Source organism: Platalea leucorodia, assembly GCF_965183815.1.
Source record: "Platalea leucorodia genome assembly, chromosome: 15".
Taxonomy (NCBI): Eukaryota; Metazoa; Chordata; class Aves; order Pelecaniformes; family Threskiornithidae; genus Platalea; species Platalea leucorodia.
Window position 1 is genome coordinate 1,173,435 of NC_138837.1, and position 24,630 is coordinate 1,198,064.

The 24,630-nt window shown below is 45.7% G+C and overlaps 2 protein-coding genes across 15 annotated transcripts in view; one reads left to right on the plus strand and one right to left on the minus strand.

Annotated features, from left to right (window-relative positions):
• GAPVD1 (GTPase activating protein and VPS9 domains 1) overlaps positions 1–19,170 on the minus strand; it is a 33,993-nt gene extending 14,823 nt beyond the window's left edge. For 5 of the 14 annotated variants that reach the window (XR_014229865.1, XR_014229866.1, XR_014229867.1 and 2 more), the window contains exons 1-12: positions 17,022–17,153; positions 10,664–10,879; positions 9,415–10,258; positions 8,055–8,141; positions 6,940–7,074; positions 6,629–6,818; positions 4,635–4,795; positions 3,596–3,725; positions 2,560–2,685; positions 1,560–1,733; positions 1,116–1,256; positions 483–617 (exon numbers count right to left, since the gene is read on the minus strand). Coding sequence is in view for 10 of the 14 variants with exons in the window: in XM_082327712.1 (XP_082183838.1) it covers positions 483–617; positions 1,116–1,256; positions 1,560–1,733; positions 2,560–2,685; positions 3,596–3,725; positions 4,635–4,795; positions 6,629–6,818; positions 6,940–7,074; positions 8,055–8,141; positions 9,415–10,258; positions 10,664–10,879; positions 17,022–17,041 (2,359 nt within the window). In the remaining 4 variants the exon portion in view is untranslated. The other 9 variants (XM_082327719.1, XM_082327717.1, XM_082327718.1 and 6 more) reach the window with 9 other exon arrangements.
• A 1,076-nt stretch (positions 19,171–20,246) lies between these two features.
• On the plus strand, positions 20,247–24,441 carry HSPA5 (heat shock protein family A (Hsp70) member 5). Its single transcript, XM_082327643.1, has 9 exons — positions 20,247–20,284; positions 20,422–20,555; positions 20,737–20,968; positions 21,280–21,417; positions 21,669–21,781; positions 21,863–22,253; positions 22,568–22,805; positions 23,001–23,168; positions 23,559–24,441. Exons 2-9 carry the CDS (start codon positions 20,440–20,442, stop codon positions 24,116–24,118), a joined length of 1,956 nt encoding a protein of 651 aa, XP_082183769.1. The 5' UTR covers positions 20,247–20,284; positions 20,422–20,439; the 3' UTR covers positions 24,119–24,441.
• The last annotated feature ends 189 nt before the right edge of the window (positions 24,442–24,630 follow it).

Consider the following 24,630-nt stretch of genomic DNA (forward strand, 5'->3'; position numbering starts at 1 on the left):
CAAGTCCTAACTCACAGTAGCACCTAGAGACATTTCATTCTGAATTTCTATACTCCTAAAATAACATTTTATTTCTGCTCTACATCTTCAGCTGTTTTAACACAGCCATGAATACACTTTGCCAATGGGCGTTAGAAAGATGGTTCACTCTGCTAAGTATTTTGCAGAAAACTAAGAACTGAAATAGATATATGCTGATTTACTTAAATAAAAAAAAGTTGTGATAATAAACTAAATGCAAGAAAGTTAGGAGTTTCTTCCAAATCAACACCATTGCTATTGTAGCACAGAGTATTTCATGCTCTGCTGCCTTTTTTATTTCTTCTGTAAGATGAACAAAGAATTACTGCTTTGAAAATTCCAGAATGAGTGCAAAAAGTTATTTTGTGAGTGAAATTATGTATAACTAAAGCAAATGCAGCGAAGCAGATGCTGATCATGTTCTAATACTGCATTGTGTTTTCAGAGGCAATTAGACACACCTGATACAACGCTGAGGCCTGGTGTACTGGGTCGAGAGCTGACCTCCCTTACATCTGTGTCATCAGATGTGCTACCCAGCCCAGAACAGCTTTCCAGTTCTTGTAGCCTCTCCTCCTGTTTTAAGTCTGGGGCCTCTACAAAAGGGAGACAACAGAGAGCAGAGAGAAAAAGTATCATTACTCAATGCCATGCTCCCGTAATATGGGGGAATGGGGGTACGTGTTCATTTCGTATATTAAGTTCTAAGCTACCGCAACCGCTTCCGCAGGAGTTTTCTCCCTACACAGAAGTCAGGACTCTGCACAGATAGCCATGCTCTATCTGCATGGGCATTCTAAGAAGTTTTTACTCTTTTAAGCATTGTATTTCTTAGAGACAACAGTATGCAGCCGAGTCTTCATTAACCCAAGTAAACTGTGATTTCTTAAGCAACGTAACTCTCTTACAACGCTTTCCATCTTCTCTCTGCCTAGGAACAGTTTGTTCTTTTAATACTGTAAGTATTCACAAACACTAACTTAACCCTAGGACAATAATTTCTTGGAGAAAGAGATTGCTGCTTTGCATTATATGCCTCTGAAAGAGTCTTGATTCACGCTAAAGAAATAAGCAAAAAACTGCACGATTCTGACCTGAATCACTTGGTAATACTTCCACACTCCAGGCCTCACTTGTGGTTTCTGATATGGTTGAACCTGTGCAGGGATCAAGCAACACGGATCCTGAACCTGGTAAACACAGCAAGCTGCCTAGCATGTTCTCTGCAGCTGCACCTGCAAAAGTAAAGCCGAAGCGTATAGCTAGATATAGGCTTCCTGAAGACAGCTCTAATAAGAGAGAAAAATAAGAACATGTTTTAAGTGTCCTTAATAAAGTAATCATGAAAGACAATGTTGAAAAGACAGATATGAGCAACCAAATACAATACAGGTCACGCACACAAAATTCTCCTACAGAGAAGCTCCTGTTTAATTAATGAAAACACACCTGCTCAGAAAGGGAGGAGGGCACTGCAGCCTCACTATTTTAGAGCAAGCACGAAGCATTTTAACGTACCAGGTGCACCACCAAGTTACCTGCTATTTCTTGCAAACGGTCTTCATCAATATTTGGATCAAAGTCACTTCCCAAGACATCCGTACTCCAAGTTTCGCTCACAGTTTCTGATATGTCTCTGTCATCAGTCAACCCCATCATATCACGGATTTCAAATTTACGGAGCTTGTCATCAAGATTATCCTGAGTTGTGGCTATGTAAAAATAAAAAGTTCTCATTTTTTTTTTAAAAGGCTTCTCCAATTACTTCTGATTGAAAATAGGAAAAACAAACCAAACAACCCCCTAATTCTGTCAGGTAAGGCAGTGTTTTAAAGTAAGGCCTGTAAAGCACTGTTATACTATTCAAGGGATGCTAGCCGAAAACGGTTTTTAAGTGCATTTGAGACATAAGAAGAAAAATCTTAGAACCACACATGGTGACCTATCAACCAAACTGACAGACAAAATGAATAAAATTTAGCACACCATCAAGAAACTGATACAATTCCTGTAAGATGAACTTATCGCAGAAAAGCTGAGGCCTCCAGAGATCATTCAAGTCCAACCCCCCTGCTCAAAACAGGGTCAGTTACAGCAGGTTGGTCATGGTCATGTCCAGTCATGTTTTGAATATCTCCAAAGTTGAGACACCACAACCTGTTTGGGCAACCTGATCTAGCATTTGACGAATATATATTAAACAGGAAACTAGCTAGATGCTTTAAGACTACTCCAATCCAGATCACCCTACTCCTTGAAGGGAAAAAACTTGGTATCAAGGAAAACTTCACAAGCAGTTTCCTATAAAGGACTTAAGCCTCAAAATCCCATGCAATTTCCTTTTCCTAGCAATGGATTACAAGAAATATTTCTAGGAGAAAAACAAACAAACAAACCCATAAATAAACGCAAAAGTGATTGCACAAGGAAAACACTTATTTTTTCCTGAACTAGCCAATTTTTCAACCTTTTTCCACAGAACTTTGGCTTTACCACCTACAGCACCTCGGGCACTTGTATTAGGGAATCTGCACTTGCCTTGTTCGTGCTCTAACAGCTGCAGAGCTTCAACCCCATTGCTCCCAGAGGGGCCTGCGCCAAGCTCTGACACAGACTCCCCTTCTAAATCCAAAGATGACACAGAGTTGGAGCGATTTGAAGGACCTGCGAAAACAGATTTTACTGTAAATCTAATTGGAATAACAGTTCCTAAATATACAGCATTAACAATCCAGGACACAATTAACTAGAAAGATGAAAAGAAATGAAGTAGCAGTTCCAATATAAAACACTGAGCTGATGAACTAAATGTACATTTGCTCTACTCTTGATCCCTATTCTATAGATACTTAACCTGCACTGTGATTTGTACTTCTCATGTTTAGAGTACCATACTAATTACAATAATCTACAAATCCATTACCAGAAACAGCTGGAATCTCACCATTACTGTACTTAACTGTAACTAAAAAGTCAATGAAGGCTTTGCCATTAATTTGTTCACCGGCCCGTGAATTTGTTTTCTTATTTTGAGGAGAGAGAGAGCAAAAACTAAATTATGGGTTACACAAAATAATGCATGCTGAGTGATCTGTACAAACCTCTTCAATACCACAAATAAACCCGTGCTTTGTTGTGTCTGAGGTTCATATAAAGAAGTTGTCCGGAGTCCGGAAACCATTCTGAGATATGCAACAGGTTATTAAAACATGATGAAAAATAAGTCTGAGAAGCCTAAGTTTAGAGCTAAGTTAGATTATCTTAATAATTAGTACTGCACTTAAGTTTAAAAAACAAAAAATCCCTTTGTTTTCTCTTTCTAAAGACACTTAAGTTTTTTTTCTTCCTAGTTCTCAGACTCAGTTATGCCTTTGCAGGTCAAAATTTAGCTCCAGACTTTTTCCTTTGAATGGCTAAGAGAAAAGACAGGGTCTCAGGGTAAAATAACAAGCACAGTCTTCCAAACAGCACAGATGACATGCTGTGTTTAACAGAAGTTCCTTTTATAGTTAAGAGGGGAAAAAAAAGGGGGGGGACGACACAAAACTTCTTCAAGACTTAAGTAGCCCTTCACCTTCAGATATTCCTTCCAGATTATCACTGCAGAGGGAAAAGCGCAAGGTTTTATCAGGTTTACCATGGAGTTTGTTTTCATCAACGGGGACCTCTCCTTGTCCGCCATCTGCAAGCTGCATATTTAAGACCTGAAGAGAGAGGGGGGAAAGAAACAAGACTTCCTTAAAATAATCTATTTTTCGGATAATTAAGCAGTAAACAGAACATTGCACATATTTTTGGCATTTTTTCCCTAGATGTTAATGGCACAACCAAATTTCTAACATTCTGTTTGAAAAAAGACAGCTATCTCCAAAGTCAGAGCCTGGAGAGACTGTAAGGTAACCAGGATGTGAACACAAGGCAAGTCCTGATAATAACGGAGCCACCAGCTCCCTCATCGCCCCAGCAGATTAATATAATACAGAAACTGATCGTCACGAGGCTGCAAAAGGAGATAATCCGAACTATCAGGCAAGGCAGCAAAGATGAAAGCAGCAGCTCTGCTACAGCTGGTGAAAGAAAAGGCTGTAAAACCAGCCTTACCCTAAGCAACATAGTCTGAAGGCATTCATGGCAACTCGACCACAGCTCCACCCTCACAAGAAGCTGGGCCTGTGCGTTTCAAGTCTGAGCTGCCGAAAACCGTCGGGATCGGTGTTCAGTTCTGTCATTCACCTGTGCCACTTGATCCAAGGGACAGAGCATGCAGAGAGACAACTGAATCAGTTTCTTCAGGCGCAGAAGCAATAGCCCTAGTTTGTTCTTAAGCATGCTAGATGACAAAGTCTCTTCATAAATCTGCAAGGTTCATTTTTTCTGTGTTAATATACTGCTTTTCACACCTTGCTGATACATTAGGTGATGGAAAAAAAAAAAATCTAACGAAGGGAAATTTGGAAGCTACAACCCCCAAGTTCAGTAAAATGAAGTAAGGATTTTAATTCCCATTCTGGATTTATTATCCAAAGTTAGTGTCACAACTTCGCTGTTCTGCTACTAGAGAACACAGAGACTGTACTTTTCAAATTATCTGAGACGTGATAGTTTTCGCATACCTCATTTTCTGACATCATTCCTGGAGTAATCTGTGGACCTGTCCCCAAAGAAATCACCAGCACTTCTTCCGGCTGAACTTCTGGGATAGTCTCCTGGGAGGATCCTTCATGATCTCCGTGCTGATCCATCAGAATGTTTGATCTACTTCTGCTACGAGTTGCTAAGAAAACATTTTGAAATATCAACATTAGAAAGCTTTTCCTTGGTTAAGGAGGAAAAAAAGACAATACAATGGAAATACAGAATGGGAATGTTTTGAACGAATAATACACATACCAAATACATTTACAAAATGAAAAGTCATATTAGACTTTGAGAGATGGAACTAGTGTTTAAATTTGAGTACTGAACTGTGAAAAAGCAAACTTTCAACATAAAAGTTTAGAGAAACAAGGTATACTATGTCCTGTTTGCCTACACAAATTCAGTGTATTCCAATCACAGAAAGACCCCTAATAAATTAACTGAGAAAATGAAGAAGTTTGGTACCAACAAAAACAGGTCTAGATTCCTGCGGTTTATAACTCTGTTTAATTCATTTCTGTAGAAATTTCTTCTCCTAAAAAGCAGGGAAATCTTATTCTAACAGGTGTCTCAAACCCAGACACACAATTCAACATCAGGTGGTTTACTTTCATTATTTTGTGACTCTCTATTAGTCCTTTCAAGTAACTTCATATTCCCATGTTTGGCACCATGGAAGGAAAAATGCCCACATGGACTTAAGATTTTTAAGTATGGCAGCACAACGCCACTTATTTCTTTATTTGGTCCAGGGAAAACAAGGCAAGTGTGTGAAAGTCACAGCCAAATTTTCATTGACACACAAAGGCACGCAAGGTGTTTTTAACAACTACATGTACATACAAAATGGGTTTCATATAGAAATCAATGAAGAAATCTGAAAAGCAACTGATTGCCAAAGTAAACCACAGGCATGCTTAACTCGTGTGTTAGAAGTAAAAGTTTCACAGAGAAGAACGGAAAGAGGGCATTACCCACCAAAAGGGGTTACTAGAGTTATATGAGCTGAAAGATTGGTAGCAGAAGTATCCCAGGCAGTAATGGCTGCCAATTGCTGTCCTGGATTTCGAAAGCATTAAAATGAAACAAAAGAAATAAAAAAATTGAGCAAAAACTATTTTATACCATAAAAAAACGCTGTTGTGCCACTACTTTATAGGCATAAGACCAGAACCATTCAGAAGCAGAGTTAAAACAACATGGGATAGGTTTGTTTTGGGGTTGGTTTTGTGGGATTTTTTGCCACTTATTGGGCTCTACGTATTTTCATCCTGTTACACACTAACACCAAATCTCTCAAACAAACAAAAATATCCCATGTGGTCGTATTCATGTAAATACACACCGAAGAAGAGCACCACACCTCCTATTTTAAGAGAAAATATTATTGAAATGGACAAGTTCAAGACTCAGAAATCCTATTCAAAAAGAGGACAAAACCCCAACAAACATAAAATTGCATTACAATATAGAACGGAATTAGACTGGGCAAATAATGGAGAAAGGAGAAAGCTTCTCTTCTCAGCACATACTCTAAAAGTTCTGCTCTTGCTTTTTCATCCTCCTCCACATTTGCTCTCTTCTGAGACACAAAAATTTTAAACTTGTCCTATCCCACTAATTAAATGTCATCGCTTCCGTCTTACCATTTCCCTAAGCGATCTTCCCTCTTAGATCTGCTTTCCATCTTCAAACTTGCCCTTTGTTATCATTGCACTAGCGTGACTACCAACCACTCCAGTGTTTCTCTCAAGTTCAATCCAGGGTGATGAAGCTCACCATACTTGCATCAGAAAGTAAGGAAGTTACCTGGCTTTCTATGCAAAAGAAAATTCTTCACCATCTACACAGAAAAAGTAGGAACTGAAGGTGTAGTCGAAGAGTAACCCCAAGAGATGACTGAAAAAACGGCACAGAAAATTTATCAAGGTATCAGAAATAAGGCAAGAAGTCTGCTTGCTCTCCTTACCTATCGGTAATCGATTTTTTTTGTTAGCTGGAGTAGTTGCAGGAGAAAGTTGTGGGGTGTTATACGGAGTCATTTCAAGGCTGCTGCTTTTCCCTGGTTTGTTCTGGGGTAAGTTCGCCAGCAAGTTTTCCAAAGCCATCCGATCTTCCTTAAGTTGATCGCTTGACATTACATTCCGCATAAAGGCAACCTAAAAATTTAGAATTACTGTTGGTAAGAATTACAGCATAAATTATCAGCCTTGTTTATCCTACCTGTAAACACATGGGGGCAAGTTTATATTACTTCTTTTTAAGAACTGAAGACATTACCAGAATAGTTAGCTGGCTGTATGTCATGTAAACCACTGTTCTACTCAGCCCCTCCAGAAGGTTAACAGAAGACATTGGAGGGGTTTCAACTGCACGCCCATCAATAACTACATCCAGGAAAGCAGCCACGCAGCTCTGCAAAGAGAAGAAATAGTTTTTAAGTGAGAGACCATTTGCTGGAGTTTGGAAGTACGTAAGTTACAATGAGAGTTAGGTAGTTTACGTAATGACATAAGTTTTGCTTCCTGCTTTTAAAATCTTAGGATAAAATACCACGTATCATTAAAATCACCGAGGACCAAGCAAGAAAAGCATGCAGTTGGTTTTAGCATTTCCTTCATTCCTCTTCTGCATTCAAAAGCGTTACTTACTTAAGTGTCGTCTTACAATTTTTTTAAAAAATTAAACTTTATGGCAATTAAACTGCCCCTTCCTGAAGAATCTGCTGAGCACAGACTAAAAGTGAAACAAGGAAGCAACACACAATGTCACTTTCTAATCTGATTGACTGTTACTTGTATAATAAATGTGTAACTTTGTATGATGACTATGTGACAATTATCATTAGCGAAAACCTGGAAGTTACACAAGCAAATCAACAGTTTTTTAAACACATGACAGTACATCAAAGATCATTAGTTTCACTGTTCTTCTGACGAAGCTAATTTCAGTATTGCTATGGATGATTCATACTAACAAAGGAAAAGCTGAACAAAAAAAGCAAAACTACACAAAAAAGGAACAGAAGTTACTTGCACTAACAAATGAAAAATTAAACCAGATTTCATACAGCAGTTATCTGCAGATCATTAGGTTCAGTAGAAAAACTACAGACAGTAATTTAGCTCTTCAATTTAAACGGTAACTTGCTTTTATTTCTTTTTTGTATTGTCTTTTAAGAAGTATTATGTCAGAGTAGAAGCAAGAATCCCCGACCCTTAATTCTAGTACTCAAGATTTTGTTCCCAGCTTTGTGCAGGATTTAATCTGCTTTTCACTACATGTAGCTTGGAAGTTAAACGCTTAGTAAGTCCTTTGCAACACCTGAAAAAAAGAGACTTCAGAAGGATGAAGTATACACACAAGTCGCAGCGTTTTTTAGTCTGGATTCTTACTTTGTCAAATTTAGCAAGGTTGCTTTTCATACGTGGATCTCCCTCTTCAGAACCTGTCATTGCCAATTGCTGCAGAAGCCTCCCAACCTGAAGTGAAAAAGAAGCACGAAGAGTAAACATTTGAAAACAACATCATGATGGACCCGATTATAAAAAATACAGTTAAGAAAACTCCTCCATTCTAAACTTTTTTTTCATTTAATACTCTGAGAAATACTTCTGATTGAGTGGACAGAGTCTTGTGCTCGCTTTCAGGGCAGAAAAAATGCAAGAAGCTTTAGAAAAAAAGCAGTCATTGCATTTAACAAGAAAATCTGCACACACAGTATGCTATGAGCATCCATATTTCCCCCCTTCCCAGGAACAAAGCATGTCTTGTTTTTACAACACGTCAGAATTGAGAGTTGAATCTAGGTCATCTTAAGCCTAGACATTTTAAAAGGCTGCATATATTTTACTAAGAATACGTTGGAGGGGAAAAAAAAAGGCAAGAGGGCTAACCCTTGTTTCAGAGCATATATTCCTTATTAATCTCCAATTGCAAAACAACCCTCAATTGTAAAGAGTTGCCAACTGCAAGCTCTGCTACAACATGCAAGCAGCGACAGAGGAGAGGATTGCTAATGTATTTTAGGAAAACACTGGCAAGACCCTGTCAGTAACAGGGTAGTCAGTAAAACTCACTGAAATGATTATACTGTGAAAATCACTCGCTGTCCAGTTTATAGACAACATTAAAAAGTAGGGTTTGTTACTTGTGGGGGGAATGTCCTCAGTCAGACAAGTGTTGCTTAATACCCTCAGACTACACCTCTACGTATACTATCATGAAATTGCCCACGTATTTGCACAAAGACAAAAATTTGTCACGAGGGCTGGAGAATACTCTAAGGTCTAATAAAGCAGTAGGTAGCTACCCAGCATAGACAGTGGCCATTACTGCCAGACAAGAAGGTTTTTTCAGCAAAATATTTCATTATTTTGTGCAATACCTGGCATAATATTTAACGTTAGCAAGAACAGCACAACATCCGTTTACACACATTCCAGAACTCATAGTCACTTTTACACTTTAGCTTCCACCCCTTATAATAGCTCTTATAAAGTACATTTGCAACTCTTCTAAGAGATAAAGGAATGCATGCTATCAATTTTTTTAAGTCAGTTTAAGGAAACAGATAAACTTCAGAGCATGCCTTTTCAGCAATGATAACACAAACATTTTGTTAGCACTCTTCTGACAGATAGGATGGACAGTACCTTTAGCTTTAGTAACATCAGTTCTAGTGGAGAAAAAAGGCCAAGAACATTTCTCATACTTTTTTTTTTTTTTTTAAGACTACTTTGAAGTGAATCATACCTGCATCAGATTAAATCTTGCCACCTCATTTATAGGAGCATCAGAAATTATCCCATACTGTTCTGGGTTAACAATTGCAGGACAGATGAAACACGCTAGAAGAAGATCTGTGCACATTGCTCTGACCTCCCCAACCTCCAGCCTGTCTACGCATGAAAGCGTTTTGTACATTTGTGACACAATCCATCTCAAGCTGTGAGGAAAACAGTAAGTATTTTGTTTGAGATAGCCAATGAATTTGTTCACCAAGGTCACCAGCTTGGCCTCGTTGGAGTCAACCATCTCTTGGACTCTTTGCCTGAACTTTTCTGTGCCTTTCTCCCCAAATAACTTTTCCTGTTGTACTGGGGAGAATCTCTCAATTAACTTGTTTGGATCAGTTTCCAGGTGGTCTTCATCTTCAACCAGAAGCTGCATGATTGGCTCGTGTAAAGTTGCAGTAAGAAAAAGTTTTGCAGAAAAGAGTCCTTCAGAGAAAAGTTTGAACAAGATGCTGAAGGCACAGGTGCCTCGTCTCAAGAGCCGCCGAGGGTTGTCGCTCTCCTTGAGTTCAAATTCAATCAAGTAACGGAGGACCTGGAGGAGGTAGCTCTCGTCCTCCTGCATGATGCAATTGCCATAAATGGAGGTAAAGACTGTGTGAATGACGCTCTGAGTGTTGTCCTGGTTGAGCTTCTCTCCGGCAACCAGACAGGATGCAATAAGCCTAGGGTTCTCTCTCAATCTGTTTAGGAATTCTCCGTAAGCAGTCTCCTGAAATCCCAACTGCTTATATCCATCCACAAACTGCGTGTCCTCCAAGATTTTAGCATGCTGGCAACATTCAGCAGGAGAAGCTTCAGCACTTTAAAGAAAAGCATTGAAACAGTTTAAGTAACTCTTAGGCAAACAAACTTCATAAAAGATGCTACATGGTCAATCTATTAACAAGACCATCACCAAGGAAAAAAGTCTTTCTGTGTAGTTAATACAAATGATTTGCAAATTCAGGAATAAGGAGAGTTTGTTCCCATAAACTATGAACAGAAGCAAAACAAACACATATATTAAAAAAAGATAGCCTGAACAGCCAACAAGTAAGTTTCAAGTGAGTCACATTCCCTAGCGGAGATTTGTTTTAAAACCTTACTATTTTTATGATTAGTACAGCAAAGGACTCCGGATACTAAGTGTGAAAAATCTGATGGATTTGCTGCAATTCACAGAAGTTTAGGAGCTTGTTCTCCCCAGGACCACCCCCCCAAGTCACCTTGTTATGATCAGTCTGTCCAAGTTGATCCTTTGCTGCTTGGAAATCCATGCTGTGCGGTACAGCTTTTCAGCTGTCTTCAGTACATCTGCATTGAGCCTTTGAATAAGTTGCTTCTCTGAGTTTACATACAGTCGCTCCTGCTTGAGGTGATGAGCCAGCGTGTGTATATCCAGCTTCACCATCTTGGGCAGCGAGTGGGTTACACAGTACTCACTGAAAGAAAGAAAATGAAACAGGTGAATTTCAAGTTAGGGAACAAGCTCTGTCAGCCCCGATGAAGTGATAAGCAGGTCATAAACATACACCTAGCAGTAAATACTGCTGTGCCCCTTCCATGTTAGCATATTAATATGTTCTCTCAAATCCACAGCCCACCACCTAATGACTGAGTCAGTCTTTTTTCATGCAAGGTTTCCTAATTGACAATTTCATTAACCCCTCGTTATGTCAGCACATCAGGGACACTTGCATAGCAGCGAATGATATTTTCAACTCACACTCATGAACTGAAACAGTAATACAGTACGGCGCTACAAAACTCCTGCACCGCACCTCCGATACACAAGGTAAGAAACCGGCCATTACTGGGAGAGATGTGGCCATTACTACAGCTTCGGCGACACACACTCAGGGAAATGAAGAGGAGTCCCATTCCGACTCACGGTCTGGTAGACAGGCAAAGAAATTTCTGCACTTACTTCTTTGTCCTAAAGCATGCCCGCATAACGCAGCACTATCCAAGTACTCGGGTGTGGTTATCTCTGGCCTGTCAAAACAAATGCCCTCTCTCACCTATGCATAAGAAGCACCAAGCTCCCAACATTGGTCTTTTCTGCTAAAAAGTTTTAAATAATAATATTATTACTAGTTAAAAAAATAAAATAAAATCAAGGAGTATCAATACCCAGATAAGGCAGAAGCTGGAAATAAGTCTGGAGACTCTGCTCAACAGTAGAATTCATTCAGAAAAAATTCCTCAAATATTTCAATTCAGAAGAATATTTCTTTGGGCCACAATCCAAAAATGTTGTTTTAAAGAGAGAAAAACTGAAACAACTGTAGGCTTTCATAGCACATCAGGGACAAAAATCTGCACAAACTACCCTTATGCCTCAATGTAACATCAGCTCTAACTTCATAATTAGAAAACATCTTAGTTATCAGTTAACAATTAGATAAACAAAGAGTAGCACACCATTCAAAATAAGTTCAAGGAGCTAATCCATCTAAAAAAGTTAACTGTCTGGAAGAAAAAAATGTCAACGGCATTAATGCTGAAGGGTAGAATCATGCAGATCAGATTATGTTTCCATGGAATTAATGATTAACTGCTTTATGTCTTCTTCCCCACCAGAACTAACAGCTATACTAGCTAATTTGGGAAGAAAAAGTGTTTGATCCAGATATAATTTGTAACAGCTATCTGTCAGATCTATTGGTAATGGATATACGTCAGCGCTGTCAAGGGATCTGGCGATGAACCCTTCAAAGCCAATGCTACAGTGAAATGAAAAACTCACTTCCCACAACCTGCAGCGACTCTAGAGGAGCCTTGCTTCACAAGACCATTTAGTCCACGCTCGAGAAACTACAAATAATGTACCATGCACTGGCCTAATGCTCTCCCCTTTTAGTGTCTTCAAGATCTGTGGTTCACTGCTCAGCATAGCAGGAGATGATCCTCTCTGAAGAATACAGATTAGCTCCCTGATTAGGCACAGGTTTTACATTTGTTGGATTTTCTTCCAGTGTGTGGAGAAAGCCTGATAACCAGGTGCACTGACAACCATCACGGCTCCTTGCGTGTGTAATTAAGGTCTTCCATCTATACTTTTAACCTCACGACCAAAACCCTAGCAGAGACAAAAAGAGATGCTGTCACAAGCCTTTATGCATAAAAAATTGCATTCTTATTACACCTGATGGTTTAAAAGCCATTCCTAGCAAATACAGACAACCATGTATATAAAGCTCTCAAAAAAACCCAAACAACAACAACAAAAAAAAATCCACAAAACCTCAAAAAACCCAAACAAAAAACCCCAGCAACCCTAACCAGTGGTTACAGCTCAGGCATCCAAAGAGGAGATTAAGCAAGGAACTTCAAGGACACAATAATTTAGATGTTTTTAACTAGGACAGTCTCAGAGAAATGATTAGAAAAAGAAACACTGACATTACTGCCAAAGTTCTTTGAGAAACAAATAACAACTTCTTGCAACAAATTTATTTTTAGTCCCAGAATTTTAGGGCTCACAAAAAAAAAAAAAAGCGTTAAACTTGATACTGCCTGCAAACACAGTAGTAACTCATTATTAGGCTATGAGCTGTTGCTATCAGCCAGGAAAAAGAAGTTCCATCCATAAAAATATACATACATGAGATCTGCAGAACTACCTTCTGTCTTTTCAGATGCTTTCCGCTGTACGGCTGTACTTAAGAATTACTCATAGTTTATCAAACCTTAACAGTTTCAGTTGACGTTTTCCATTTTAAGGTGCCCACCCACAGGCTCCACTTTTCTGGACAGAAAGTTAGTCCAAGTGGTTCTCCTGCTTGAAAGCAAGTTTTGGGAAGCAACAGGGGACGCACGTGGGGTGCCTCCTATGAACAGCCTGTTGACTTCACCTGCGTTCCTATGCCTCCGCCTCGCCAAATTTCAAAACAAGCTTCTATTTTTGCGTCACTCGCTATAAACACATTTAACAGTAGGCAAGCCAATTAAACGGCTTCTGAGGTGCCTCATACGCTTACGAGTAAAGTTATTTCTCTCACTGTTTCACTTAGTGTCTTTTTTTTTTTACTAGAGAAGATGTTTTCAGCATCAGGGATGGGCTAAGCACTCTGACAGCTCTCAGCCTCTGGGGAAAGACTGTTCTTTTCTCCCCTGGCCCACAGGTGGGAGCGAACTCCAAAAGCCCAGCCAGCAAAAGAGACAAAGGTGGCCTGGAAACAATACACTTTTTCTGGTAAGTTATGATTATCAAAATAGGAGTTAAATTGCTGGTAACCTTTTCTGGAGCTACGGACAATCCAAAAAAAAAAAAAAATCAGTTAATACTTAGAAAGCCAGTAAGACTCCCACACAGTCCAGAGCCCTAATACACCTGCATATAATTCACCTGTCCAGCAAACAGAAAGAGCAACAAAACAGTAGGAAAGGTCAGACTACTGCAAAACAATACTGTACCATTTGTGATGCCACCTGAAAAGGGGGGAAAAAAAAAAAAAGACAATATGGACCTTGCACGTACTCAGAAAGTGAAGTTACCACCTAACAGACAAACGATTTGGGCACCTCCTCATGATACCGCAGCACGGCCATTCAACAGAGACACTGAAGCACTGACTGTGAGAAGTTGCACACTGCTGTGCGTTTTTTTTTTCTTTTAAACTAATTACCTCCACGAACTTCAGGCCCACAACAAAACAAGGCTCCAAAGACTACCCTCACCTGCATCTGCACTTCTCAATGTACTGGTCCCATGACTGACTTGATAATATCCTATCAATTGGCCACTACCCATGTGTCCATCTTATCTGTCTCTGCTGCGGAACACCAGAAATAACAAAAGCAAGAGGAGAACAGATTTGGAACTGAACCGCAACAGGTTACTAAATACCACTGCTTTGTCAAGAACGATGAAAATCCACAGGATTTTCCCGCAGATCTGCAGGAAGTCAACTGCACGACAGCAGTTTTTACCCTATGTACAAGGGAAAGGGATCAGCAGCTTCCCTGTCTTTACAATCCTCCATAAACACTGAACTAATCTGATTGCTACTGAAGTACACCCCTATGAAGAGGAATGCCTCATTCACTCCCATTTACCAGTTTTTAAAAATGAATTATTCTGAAGTCACACAAGTACAGCAAGCAACAGTGCAAACACTTCTGTCTGCACCTGAAGGTTCTGGCAGACGTTTGAGAAGACTAGAGATGCAAAGCGGGTAGTTCAGTACACGCAATGCTTCGGCAGGCTTCAGAGGGGCGCTAAAGAAAACGTGCAACACAGTAAAGAAAACCCAAAAAACCTAGCTGAGCAAGATGCACACGCTATTGCTCTCTTCAGATACTGGTATCATTAGCACAGCCTGTCTTGAAACGAGAAACTGTTGTACCACTAACACACCTACGTGACACACACTGCTCCCCTCCAAAAGCCTCTTCCCTTTACCATCATTATGAAGAGACAACAGTTGCCTTCTCTGACCTTCCCAGGCTACACAACATTCACTCCAGGCCAGCGTTCGGGATGAGCTTTAGAAGCAATTAGCCACAGTTACGTATTTGGTAACACACCGCAGAAGGCAGCGTTAGAGGAGAGCGCGCAGAGGCAGCTTCGGCTGGTACTAATTCCAGAACGCTGTTTGTCAAATTACCTTATCAGTTTCTCATAAACAAAAAGGTGCCCATAATTATCCAATTGCCCGGTTTATGACTACCATGCACCCTACTTGAAATAACAGATGCCTGCACATAATTGTATAAAGGAGACAGTTTAGGAAATTTAGATATCCAACAGTCTGCTGTGGCTGAAGAAACAACAGATACTAAAGAGCTCCTGCTACCTGCAAATTATTTTTCAATCCTGGCAATTTCATTTTGCTGTGAAAACATTTCAGTTTCTTGTCAGCTGCTGCAAGACTGCTTAGTAACCTACTAAAAGCCTGACAGGGTAAAAGCAGCTCAGCACAACAATTCAAACAGTTTCCCTTCATGATGCTCCACCGTATCAACAACAAAGATTGCACGACCTGACAGCATCCAAGATGTTTTGCCCTGCTATCAGCACGACATAAGTTTGTTCAGAACCCAAGACAATCTATGCCTTTGATGAACGCAGGACACAGACTGCTTCCTATGCTTAAAAGTCCTGGAAAAAACTGCATTTAATCTTTAGGTACCGAACACCAACTTACAAAGTCTGTGGTTTTGTACTGCGACACACAGGAACGAGCGACACCTCTGTTGAATATTGCTGCAATTCAGTTGACAGAAAAGAGATTAAGCAAAGTAGTAAGTCCTGCTAGTACACCAGATTCTCCTTCCTCCTCCACTGTTTCCTCCTCAGGGTTATTTGCTCCTCCTGAGCCTCGCTACGCAAGACTCAACCTCCAAAGCAAGTTTGGGCAGATCTAATGTAGGCAGGGCAGGGCAAGGTAAAATTGAAATCACTCCGTCTTACTGAAAAATAATTCCTAAGCAAGCTTGAATAGCTTCCATACTAATTCACCCCGATGAAGCACCTCTTTCTTCATTAATGCTTATAGTAATAACTAACAAGCCTTATTTCTTTATATAAGCTAACAGCCTACCTCCCAAAGTTGAGATAAAAAAAAAAAACAAACAGTTTTCATTAGGATAGTTCACCACGACCTAGGGGGTATCTGCTGAACTCTCAGGTTGCAATACCCGCCACCTCAAAACATGCATGCAACATGCAAAATGCATTTCAACTTGCTACAATTCAGCTATCTAATCAATATTAATAAGAAACTCATACCTCGAGTTTGTTTCTGCCCAGTGGCTGCTCTGCAGCTAGCACTGAACATACTGTCTATCCAGTAAGATTTATGTGCAAGGAGCACCTCATTTCTCATGCCCTTTGACAGAACTTACCAGTCATGCATAGGATCAGCTGGCTACTAAATTATCTATTATGGTACTACTGTGTTGCATAAAATCAACAAAAGCATATAACCATGCTAAAATATACTCCAGTTGCTTGTGATACCAGAAAGAGGAGTTCCCCTTAAGTAAGGAGCCATACTAATAAACTTTTAGTCAGAAGAAGTACAGAACTCGAAGCCGCTCAAACTGACAAAAAAACGCTGCCCCCAGCCCCTTCTCTCGAGATCCTGAAGCGTCCCATCCATGGTCCACCACGAAGGGCAACTGCTACTAAGGACAGAGTACATTCTCCAGGACCTGACACACCTCACACCAAAACCCTCGTGGGGAGTATCTTAAATATTTTTGAACCCTCCACGGCAGCAGCAGTTTAGAAGCCCGTTTTCCAAAACCACCATCCTGCTGCTTTTACAGAAGCACAGTATTTCAGATTTCGTGTACCGTCCGTGCCATTCCCCCCTCCATCATCTTCAAATTGCAGCTTCTACTTGCGAGGCAACTGCATCGTCCACAAAAATAGCATTCTACCTATCAGTAAGTGTAGTGTCACATGCTCGGTTTGAGAGCTTAATCGTAACAGCTCTCTTCCTTCAGAGCACAGTATCATGACTTTGCAAGAAAAAAGGCAAGATACTCGCTCGGTCACGTTCTTCAGCGTTAGGGGTCTATTAGTGACAAAAAAGGGAAGTTAGGATACTTGTCAAGTTACAAGTTTTAAACCTGCATAACGCGAAAGCCATAAAGGAGACGGCAGCGACGTTCACGCCGAGCCGCTTCGATGGCGACTCGTTGCCCAATCCCACGGTGGCCGGGAGCAGAGAGGGCCCCAGCCGCCGAGTCCTTCAATTTCTCAAATACCTCCGCAAACCTCAAGAACTACCGGCTCCCAGGCGCTAACATGGCAGGTAGGACTGGCTCCGGCCGCAGGCGGCTGGCAGGGGGGGAAGAAAAAGGCACAGATCAACGCTGGAGGGAATCTTACGGCCAACTTGGCTCGGTCCCCCCGCCGCTCCCGGGGCGGCAGCGGAGAACCCCCCCTCCCCGCCGCTGGGCACGGACAAACGCAGCTTACCGACCCCGCCGCGCCTCTCTCCCCCGCCGCGCCGTCCGCCTTCCCGCTCGCTTCCCTGAAACACCGAAGCGTTCGCTCAGGCCCCGCGGGCTGAGGGGCCGGCCTGGCCCGGCCTCCCCCCGCTCCTCAGCCCCTCAGGAGGGCGGGAAGCCAAGCGGGGCCGCGGGGGAAGGAGAGGGGAAGGGGGGGGGGGGGGACGACGAGCGCTCCCCTACCCGGCCAGCGCCCCGGCTCCCGCTGCGGCCCCGAGCCAGGCGCGGCACTGCGCAGGCGGCAACGGCGACCGCGCTCCTGGGACTTGTAGTCCCTCAGCCCGGGGCTTGTAGTCCCTCAGCCGGGGGCGGGCGGAGCGGGGGGGCCGACGGCGGAGCGAAGCTCCGCCGTCGGCCCCCCCGCTCCGCCCGCCCCCGGCCCCTGCCTCCCCGTCAAGAACGATTTTTCCCTTTTCCCCTTTTTTTTCGACACCCTCAGAAAACCAACAGCTCTCGCTGACAGGGAACAGGGCCCGGTACAACCCTACAGTCGAAAACAAGACGCCGTGACAGAACAACGTAGGGGGACGCAGTCCAAAATCCACAAAATTTGTCCCGAGCCTGTTCTCCAAGGGGAAAAAAAAAAAAAAAGATGCATACGCACCATTTGCAGCCTAGGTCGGCGCTGCGTGGCCGCCTTGGAGAGGGATGCCCGGTCACGGCGACAGCGATCCAAGGCTCCGAATGTCACCCAGCGCTGCCAGCCCTCCGGGACGGAGGAGTCAAAAAGACGGGCAGGGTGTCTGGGCTCGACGGTGATTTCAGCAGGAAAGGGACGCTCCCCGAGTCCCCACGGCTTCCTACTTTTTGTGCCCAAGTCATCTGCCAAGCTCTTCCCAACAGGCAACTCAAAAGCCAAACGTTTACGCTTTGAATCTCTCGCTCTCCAAAATATTATCTATGAGCCTTTTTCTTAACTGACACAGTTACTGCCCTGAATTCTCTTCCCTGATCAAAGAGAACGTCTTACGTAATTGAATTTTTAATATCCAAATAGCGTTTTAGAAACAACTATGGCAAACTGAAATGCAGCAAAAAAACCTTCATCAAGCCCAAACACACAAGGCACCAGCAAACTGTAACGTCTGGTACCACGCAGCCAGCTGTCACGCCGCATTCCCAGCAGTAACGCAGAATACCGGCTGGATTTACCACAGCACCTGCCCTAGAGAACGGAGGAAAATGAGCCCAGGGCCTGGAAGTACGAAACTGGGCCCTCCCGCCTTGTCAGCACCAGGTTTCCTAAGAAGAAATAAAATGCTTACATTATTTACAGTTCTCAGGACACCTAGCTATACCAGGAGGTAACTCTCTTCCAAGGACTAAGCTCAGTAATTTGCCTCAGACACCTCAGGATTTTTAGAAGGAGAAAACCAAACCAATGTGAATGCAATGCAGATATAATCCAATTAAAAAATGAGAACCACAAACAGATACAAAGGACGCAGAATATACTTCAAAATAGAAAGAACAGTATCAAGGTCATGGTGGCATTTCCAGATGTGAGCTGAGTAACAACAAAGTCTTTCGACAACGTCTCGCTTTGTAATCGCATGAAACCCCGGCAGCTGGGCCAGGCCCTGCTGGCACCAGAGGTAACTTTTGAAGGAAGTCATCTGCACCCGCAGAACGCTGCCTAAACACAGCGCTGTCTCTCTATTTGTAGCCACTTCTTTTATACTACAATTACCCAACATTATTTTTGTTAGATCTCAGATCTGATATCATCCAAAGGTGAACGAACAACTCTTAGTTTCCCATCTTATGTCACTCCTCAACCACCCAAAACTTTCATTTCTAATTTGGAGTTCCATAGTTGTACCTTGTGCTTTAAAATGTGATTTTAAATATAAGCAGGTGCATCACCTAGGTATGCACGACCCGCAGACGTGTAAGCCAACGGACGGCGGAGACGCAGCCAGGCCCGCTGCCCAGGTAACACAGGGTGACCCGGGCGGGTCACTCCTAGGGACTGCGCCTTCCCGTGGAGCTTCCCATCCCGAGAAGCCCAGGGGCTGATGTAACACCGGGTCCTGAGTTACGTCTGAGCGAGGATGCGGTGACTCGGTGCTGAGACATCACGGATCGGAAGGTGGCAAGTGCCCTCCTCCAGCCCTGCCGGCTCTGCCGCCGGGGCCAGCGCAGCGCCCCTGCCCGGGGACGGGCCCCGCACGGGGTCCTGTGTGGAGAAGCCTGCGGCTCCTCAGGGCTGCCCGCCCTCGCCGCCACCCTGTCCCCAGCGCTTCGGCGGCCGCTCCGGGACGGGGGCTGACGGGCGCCGGCCCGCGGGCTCGGGAGGCCCCGCCGGGCCAGACCCTACTCGGCTGCAGCGGCATGCGTGCACCGGGCCAGGGCCAGGCCCCGGGGCCGCCGCGGGGCCCCTGCCTCACCGCACCTCCCTCACGGGGTCCCGGGGCGCTGCCAGGGCCGCCGCGGGGCGGGAGGCGTCGCGGGGCCGCGGGCCGCCAGGGCCGACCCCCGCCATGGCGGGCTCCGTCCCGCGGGGCCGGTAACCATGGAAACTTCCAGAAGGTCCCGCCGGCCCCTGCCCCGGCCTCGCCATGGCGGCCGCCCCCAGCCAATGGCCTCGCTCCGCTTGGCTCACGCTTCGCTGCTGATAGGCCCGCGGCGCCGGCGGGGTGAGCCAATGGGACGGCGGGAGCGGGGCGCGCCAGGCGTGTCAGAGGGACCGCCTGGTTCTCGCCAATCAAGGAAGGCCAGCTTAGTAGCGGCCAACCAATGGAGAGGCTCCAGCGCGGGCTCGGCAGCCAATGGTGAGCCTCCACGAAGGAGTAACGGAGGGTATATAAGGGCGGGCGGCGCGGCCTGGGCCCTCAGCAGCAGTTGGGGGCGCGGCGGTCTCGGCGCTGACGGCGAGGGTAAGGGCGGGGGGGGGCCCGCGGGGCCTGGGGCGGCCCGGGGGGGTGGGGGGGGGCGCGGGCGGGCGGGCGGTGCCGCTGCCGGCGGCGGCCGCGCACGTGGCGCCTCCATTTTGTGACCGGCGGGTTTTCGGCAGGGCGAGCGGTCGGTCGCCATGAGGCACCTCCTGTGGGCGCTGCTGCTGCTGGGCGCCGCGCGGGCGGAGGAGGAGGAGAAGAAGGAGGATGTGGGCACGGTGGTCGGCATCGACCTTGGCACCACCTACTCCTGGTACGTGGGGAGCGGGCCCGGGGCGCGGGAGGGAGGCCCCGGGGCTGGGGGGGGGCCGGCTGGGCCTGCGGGCCCACGGGGGATGCGGGGCCTGGGGGGGGAAGCGGGGCCCGGGGAGGGAGGAAGCAGCGGAGCGGGGGTGCAGGCCCCGGCGCCGCCTGACGGCTCCGTTGCCCCGCAGCGTGGGCGTCTTTAAGAATGGCCGGGTGGAAATCATCGCCAACGACCAGGGCAACCGCATCACGCCGTCCTACGTGGCGTTCACGCCCGAGGGGGAGCGCTTGATCGGGGACGCTGCCAAGAACCAGCTGACGTCCAACCCCGAGAACACCGTGTTCGATGCCAAGCGGCTCATCGGTCGCACCTGGAACGACCCCTCCGTGCAGCAGGACATCAAGTACCTGCCGTTCAAGGTGGGCCCGAGCGCGGATGGCGGGAGGGGCCGGGTGTCCGGGCAGAGGAGCGGGCTGCAGATGCCCCTGCCCGCCTCTCAGCTGAGAAAGGCGAGGCTCCTGAGCCACGGCGCCCTTTTGAGCAGCGCTGGAGAGGGTTAGGGTGCAGTGATGTGGCCATGGTGTACAGACAACGGTTCCTTGTCTTAGCTAGCATTCAGATTGTGTCTGCTGTAGAGGCTTTGCTTAATCTTCAGAGAAAGAAACAGTCGGACAAGTGGGAATGCTTCTCTGCACTGCTGGAATAGGACAGTATCCGTGGTTCTTTTCAGGTGGTGGAAAAGAAAGCCAAGCCCCATATTCAAGTCGATGTTGGAGGTGGACAGACAAAAACGTTTGCTCCTGAAGAAATTTCTGCTATGGTCCTGACAAAGATGAAGGAAACTGCAGAGGCTTACTTGGGGAAGAAAGTAAGTTCATGAGCGCTACTAGTAAGAAGTTAAAGCAGCAGCTTAACAAAACTAAGATGGGTGGGCTGGATCTGTGGACTGACCTTGCAGTCCTGAACTCTGCTCAGTGCTGCTGGCCCTGTGGGCAGCCCAGATGAATGGGCTCAGCTGCTGGTGGGTTTCTACTTCGCTTTGAAGAACAATGGGGTACTCCATTGCTATGGTTATTTACCAGCTACGTGTTTTTTTCATTTCTTGTGTCCCTGACTCAGGTTACCCACGCTGTTGTTACTGTGCCAGCCTACTTCAATGATGCTCAGCGTCAGGCTACGAAAGATGCTGGTACTATTGCTGGGTTGAACGTGATGAGAATTATTAACGAGCCGTAAGTAGCCTGCCCTATCCTGCCCGCTGGGGCGGTGGGGGTGGTAGTCCCAGTTTTCTAAACGGGCCGTTCCCTCTGCAGAACGGCCGCTGCCATTGCGTATGGATTGGACAAGAGAGAGGGGGAGAAGAACATCCTCGTGTTTGACTTGGGCGGTGGAACTTTCGATGTCTCCCTCCTCACAATTGACAACGGAGTCTTTGAAGTTGTGGCTACTAATGGCGACACTCACCTGGGTGGAGAAGACTTTGACCAGCGCGTTATGGAGCACTTCATCAAACTCTACAAGAAGAAAACTGGAAAAGATGTCAGGAAGGATAACAGGGCTGTGCAGAAGTTAAGACGGGAAGTGGAGAAAGCAAAGCGAGCCTTGTCATCTCAGCACCAGGCTAGAATTGAAATAGAATCCTTCTTTGAAGGAGAGGATTTTTCGGAGACACTTACTCGAGCCAAGTTTGAGGAGCTGAACATGGTAAGTTTAAAAGGTAAAGTTACGTCGCCTCATCTCTAATTGGAGGCTTACGAATGCGCAGCACCTCATGCTGTGACACTGCGCTTCGGGGTATAAATAACTGCGCTTGCACTGAGAAGCAGGCAGCTGCTCCTTGCTGGGGTGGCTGGGGCTGCGTGCGTGCTGATGGCAGCTGAGGGCCCATCAAGGCTGGCCACAAGCCAGCGGGTGTTCCTCCTCCATAGCGGCTGCCCTTTGCACCCTGGGGCTGCATCATTCGGAGGCTCGGCATGTGGGAATACAGCCTTAGTCCTGGGCTTTCTTGGTCTTCCTAGGACCTGTTCCGCTCCACTATGAAGCCTGTTCAGAAGGTTCTGGAAGATTCTGACCTAAAGAAGTCTGACATTGATGAGATTGTTCTTGTTGGCGGCTCTACTCGCATCCCCAAAATACAGCAGCTAGTTAAAGAGTTCTTCAATGGGAAGGAGCCTTCTCGTGGCATCAATCCCGACGAGGCTGTAGCCTACGGCGCGGCTGTCCAGGCTGGCGTTCTCTCTGGGGACCAGGACACAGGTAATGACGCCTTCCCTGCCGCTCCGGGTGTTGACTCGCAGTCGTGGGTATTGGTTACTGGCAAATGTTGTAGCAGCTCTTTTCCAGTCCGTTAGAAGCTTTGTGCCTCTGAGACCTTGGGATGCAGTCTGCAGCGGTGAGATGCGGTGTTCGTTCAGGCCGAGTGACATCACCTCCGCCCTTGCTCTGTTACAGGTGACTTGGTGTTGCTCGATGTCTGCCCTCTGACGCTTGGCATTGAGACCGTCGGTGGCGTGATGACTAAGCTGATCCCCAGAAACACTGTTGTTCCCACAAAGAAGTCTCAGATCTTCTCCACAGCTTCTGACAATCAGCCAACCGTGACGATCAAGGTCTACGAAGGTACGTGTCACCTGTGGTGGCCTGTGTTGACAGCGGGAATCTGGCTGTAGGACTGTGATAGTTGCTGCTGTCTTGCTGCAGATGTTTCTAGATGGTTTTGGAGCTCTCCTTAGGGAGAAGAGCTTGGTGACAGCGCTGGCTTCCTGAAGCTGCTCTGATCAGGCTTCTTGACCTGCATCAAAAGCTGTTACTGGGATTCTTTTCAAATGTGTGTTTCTCCATGGTTCTGTTCTGAAGAGCGCTCGGAGTAAGAGCTGGTGCCGGGGAGGCACCTAGACAGATGTTGGGTTGAAATTAAAACCTTGCCTTTAAAAGGGTGTAGTTTGTGGTTTTGCAAAGTACAAACCACAGCCAGGAAAGAAAGAAACAGTGTCTAATTGTGTCTTCTAGGTGAGCGTCCCCTCACCAAGGATAACCATCTGCTGGGGACGTTTGATCTCACTGGCATCCCGCCCGCCCCCCGGGGCGTGCCCCAGATCGAAGTTACCTTCGAAATAGACGTGAACGGGATCCTCCGGGTCACGGCTGAAGACAAGGGCACCGGCAACAAAAACAAGATCACCATTACCAACGATCAGAATCGGCTGACGCCAGAGGAGATCGAGAGGATGGTGAACGATGCCGAGAAGTTCGCCGAGGAAGACAAGAAGCTTAAGGAACGCATCGATGCCCGGAATGAGCTGGAAAGCTACGCCTATTCTCTGAAGAATCAGATTGGGGACAAGGAGAAGCTGGGCGGTAAGCTGTCCTCCGAAGACAAAGAAACAATAGAGAAAGCGGTGGAGGAAAAGATTGAGTGGCTGGAAAGCCACCAAGACGCAGACATTGAAGACTTCAAAGCCAAAAAGAAGGAGCTGGAGGAAGTGGTTCAGCCAATTGTCAGCAAGCTCTACGGCAGCGCAGGCCCTCCCCCGGGGGAAGAGGAAGCAGCGGAGAAGGACGAGTTGTAGATAGCGGCATCTCCCGATGTGGTGTGTGTATATATTGGACTCAGGAACACTTGTTTAAAATATTGAACTCTTAATCTGGAATGTAACTCTGAATCTTCACCTGTGAGTGGAGCTGGAACCGCTAGCCCGACGTGGCTGTATCCTGCTTTTCGTTAGCAGTTGCTCGATGTCTGGGGAGGGAGGCGTCGCGGGGGGGTGTAAATGCGACAGTGGGGTTAGGAGTACTGGCAGTGAGGCGTTCTATTTAACAACTCGGTCATGGGAGCTTGGTGTAGAACTTTTCTACCTGAAGTGACCACAATAAATTTGTTATTTACACTGGGCCTTGGCGCGTTCTGTGTCTCCGTGGCCTGGTCACAGCAGCTCGGTTCAGCCAGGCTGCGCGTTAGGCCCGAGCCGTGGGGGCCGCTGGCGTGGGCGGCATGGATGGTGCCAGCCCTGCCTCGGGTCAGCCTTGTGCCACCTGGAGGCCGCCTGCGCCGCAGCTTCTCCTGAGGAAGAGGAGTGGAGGC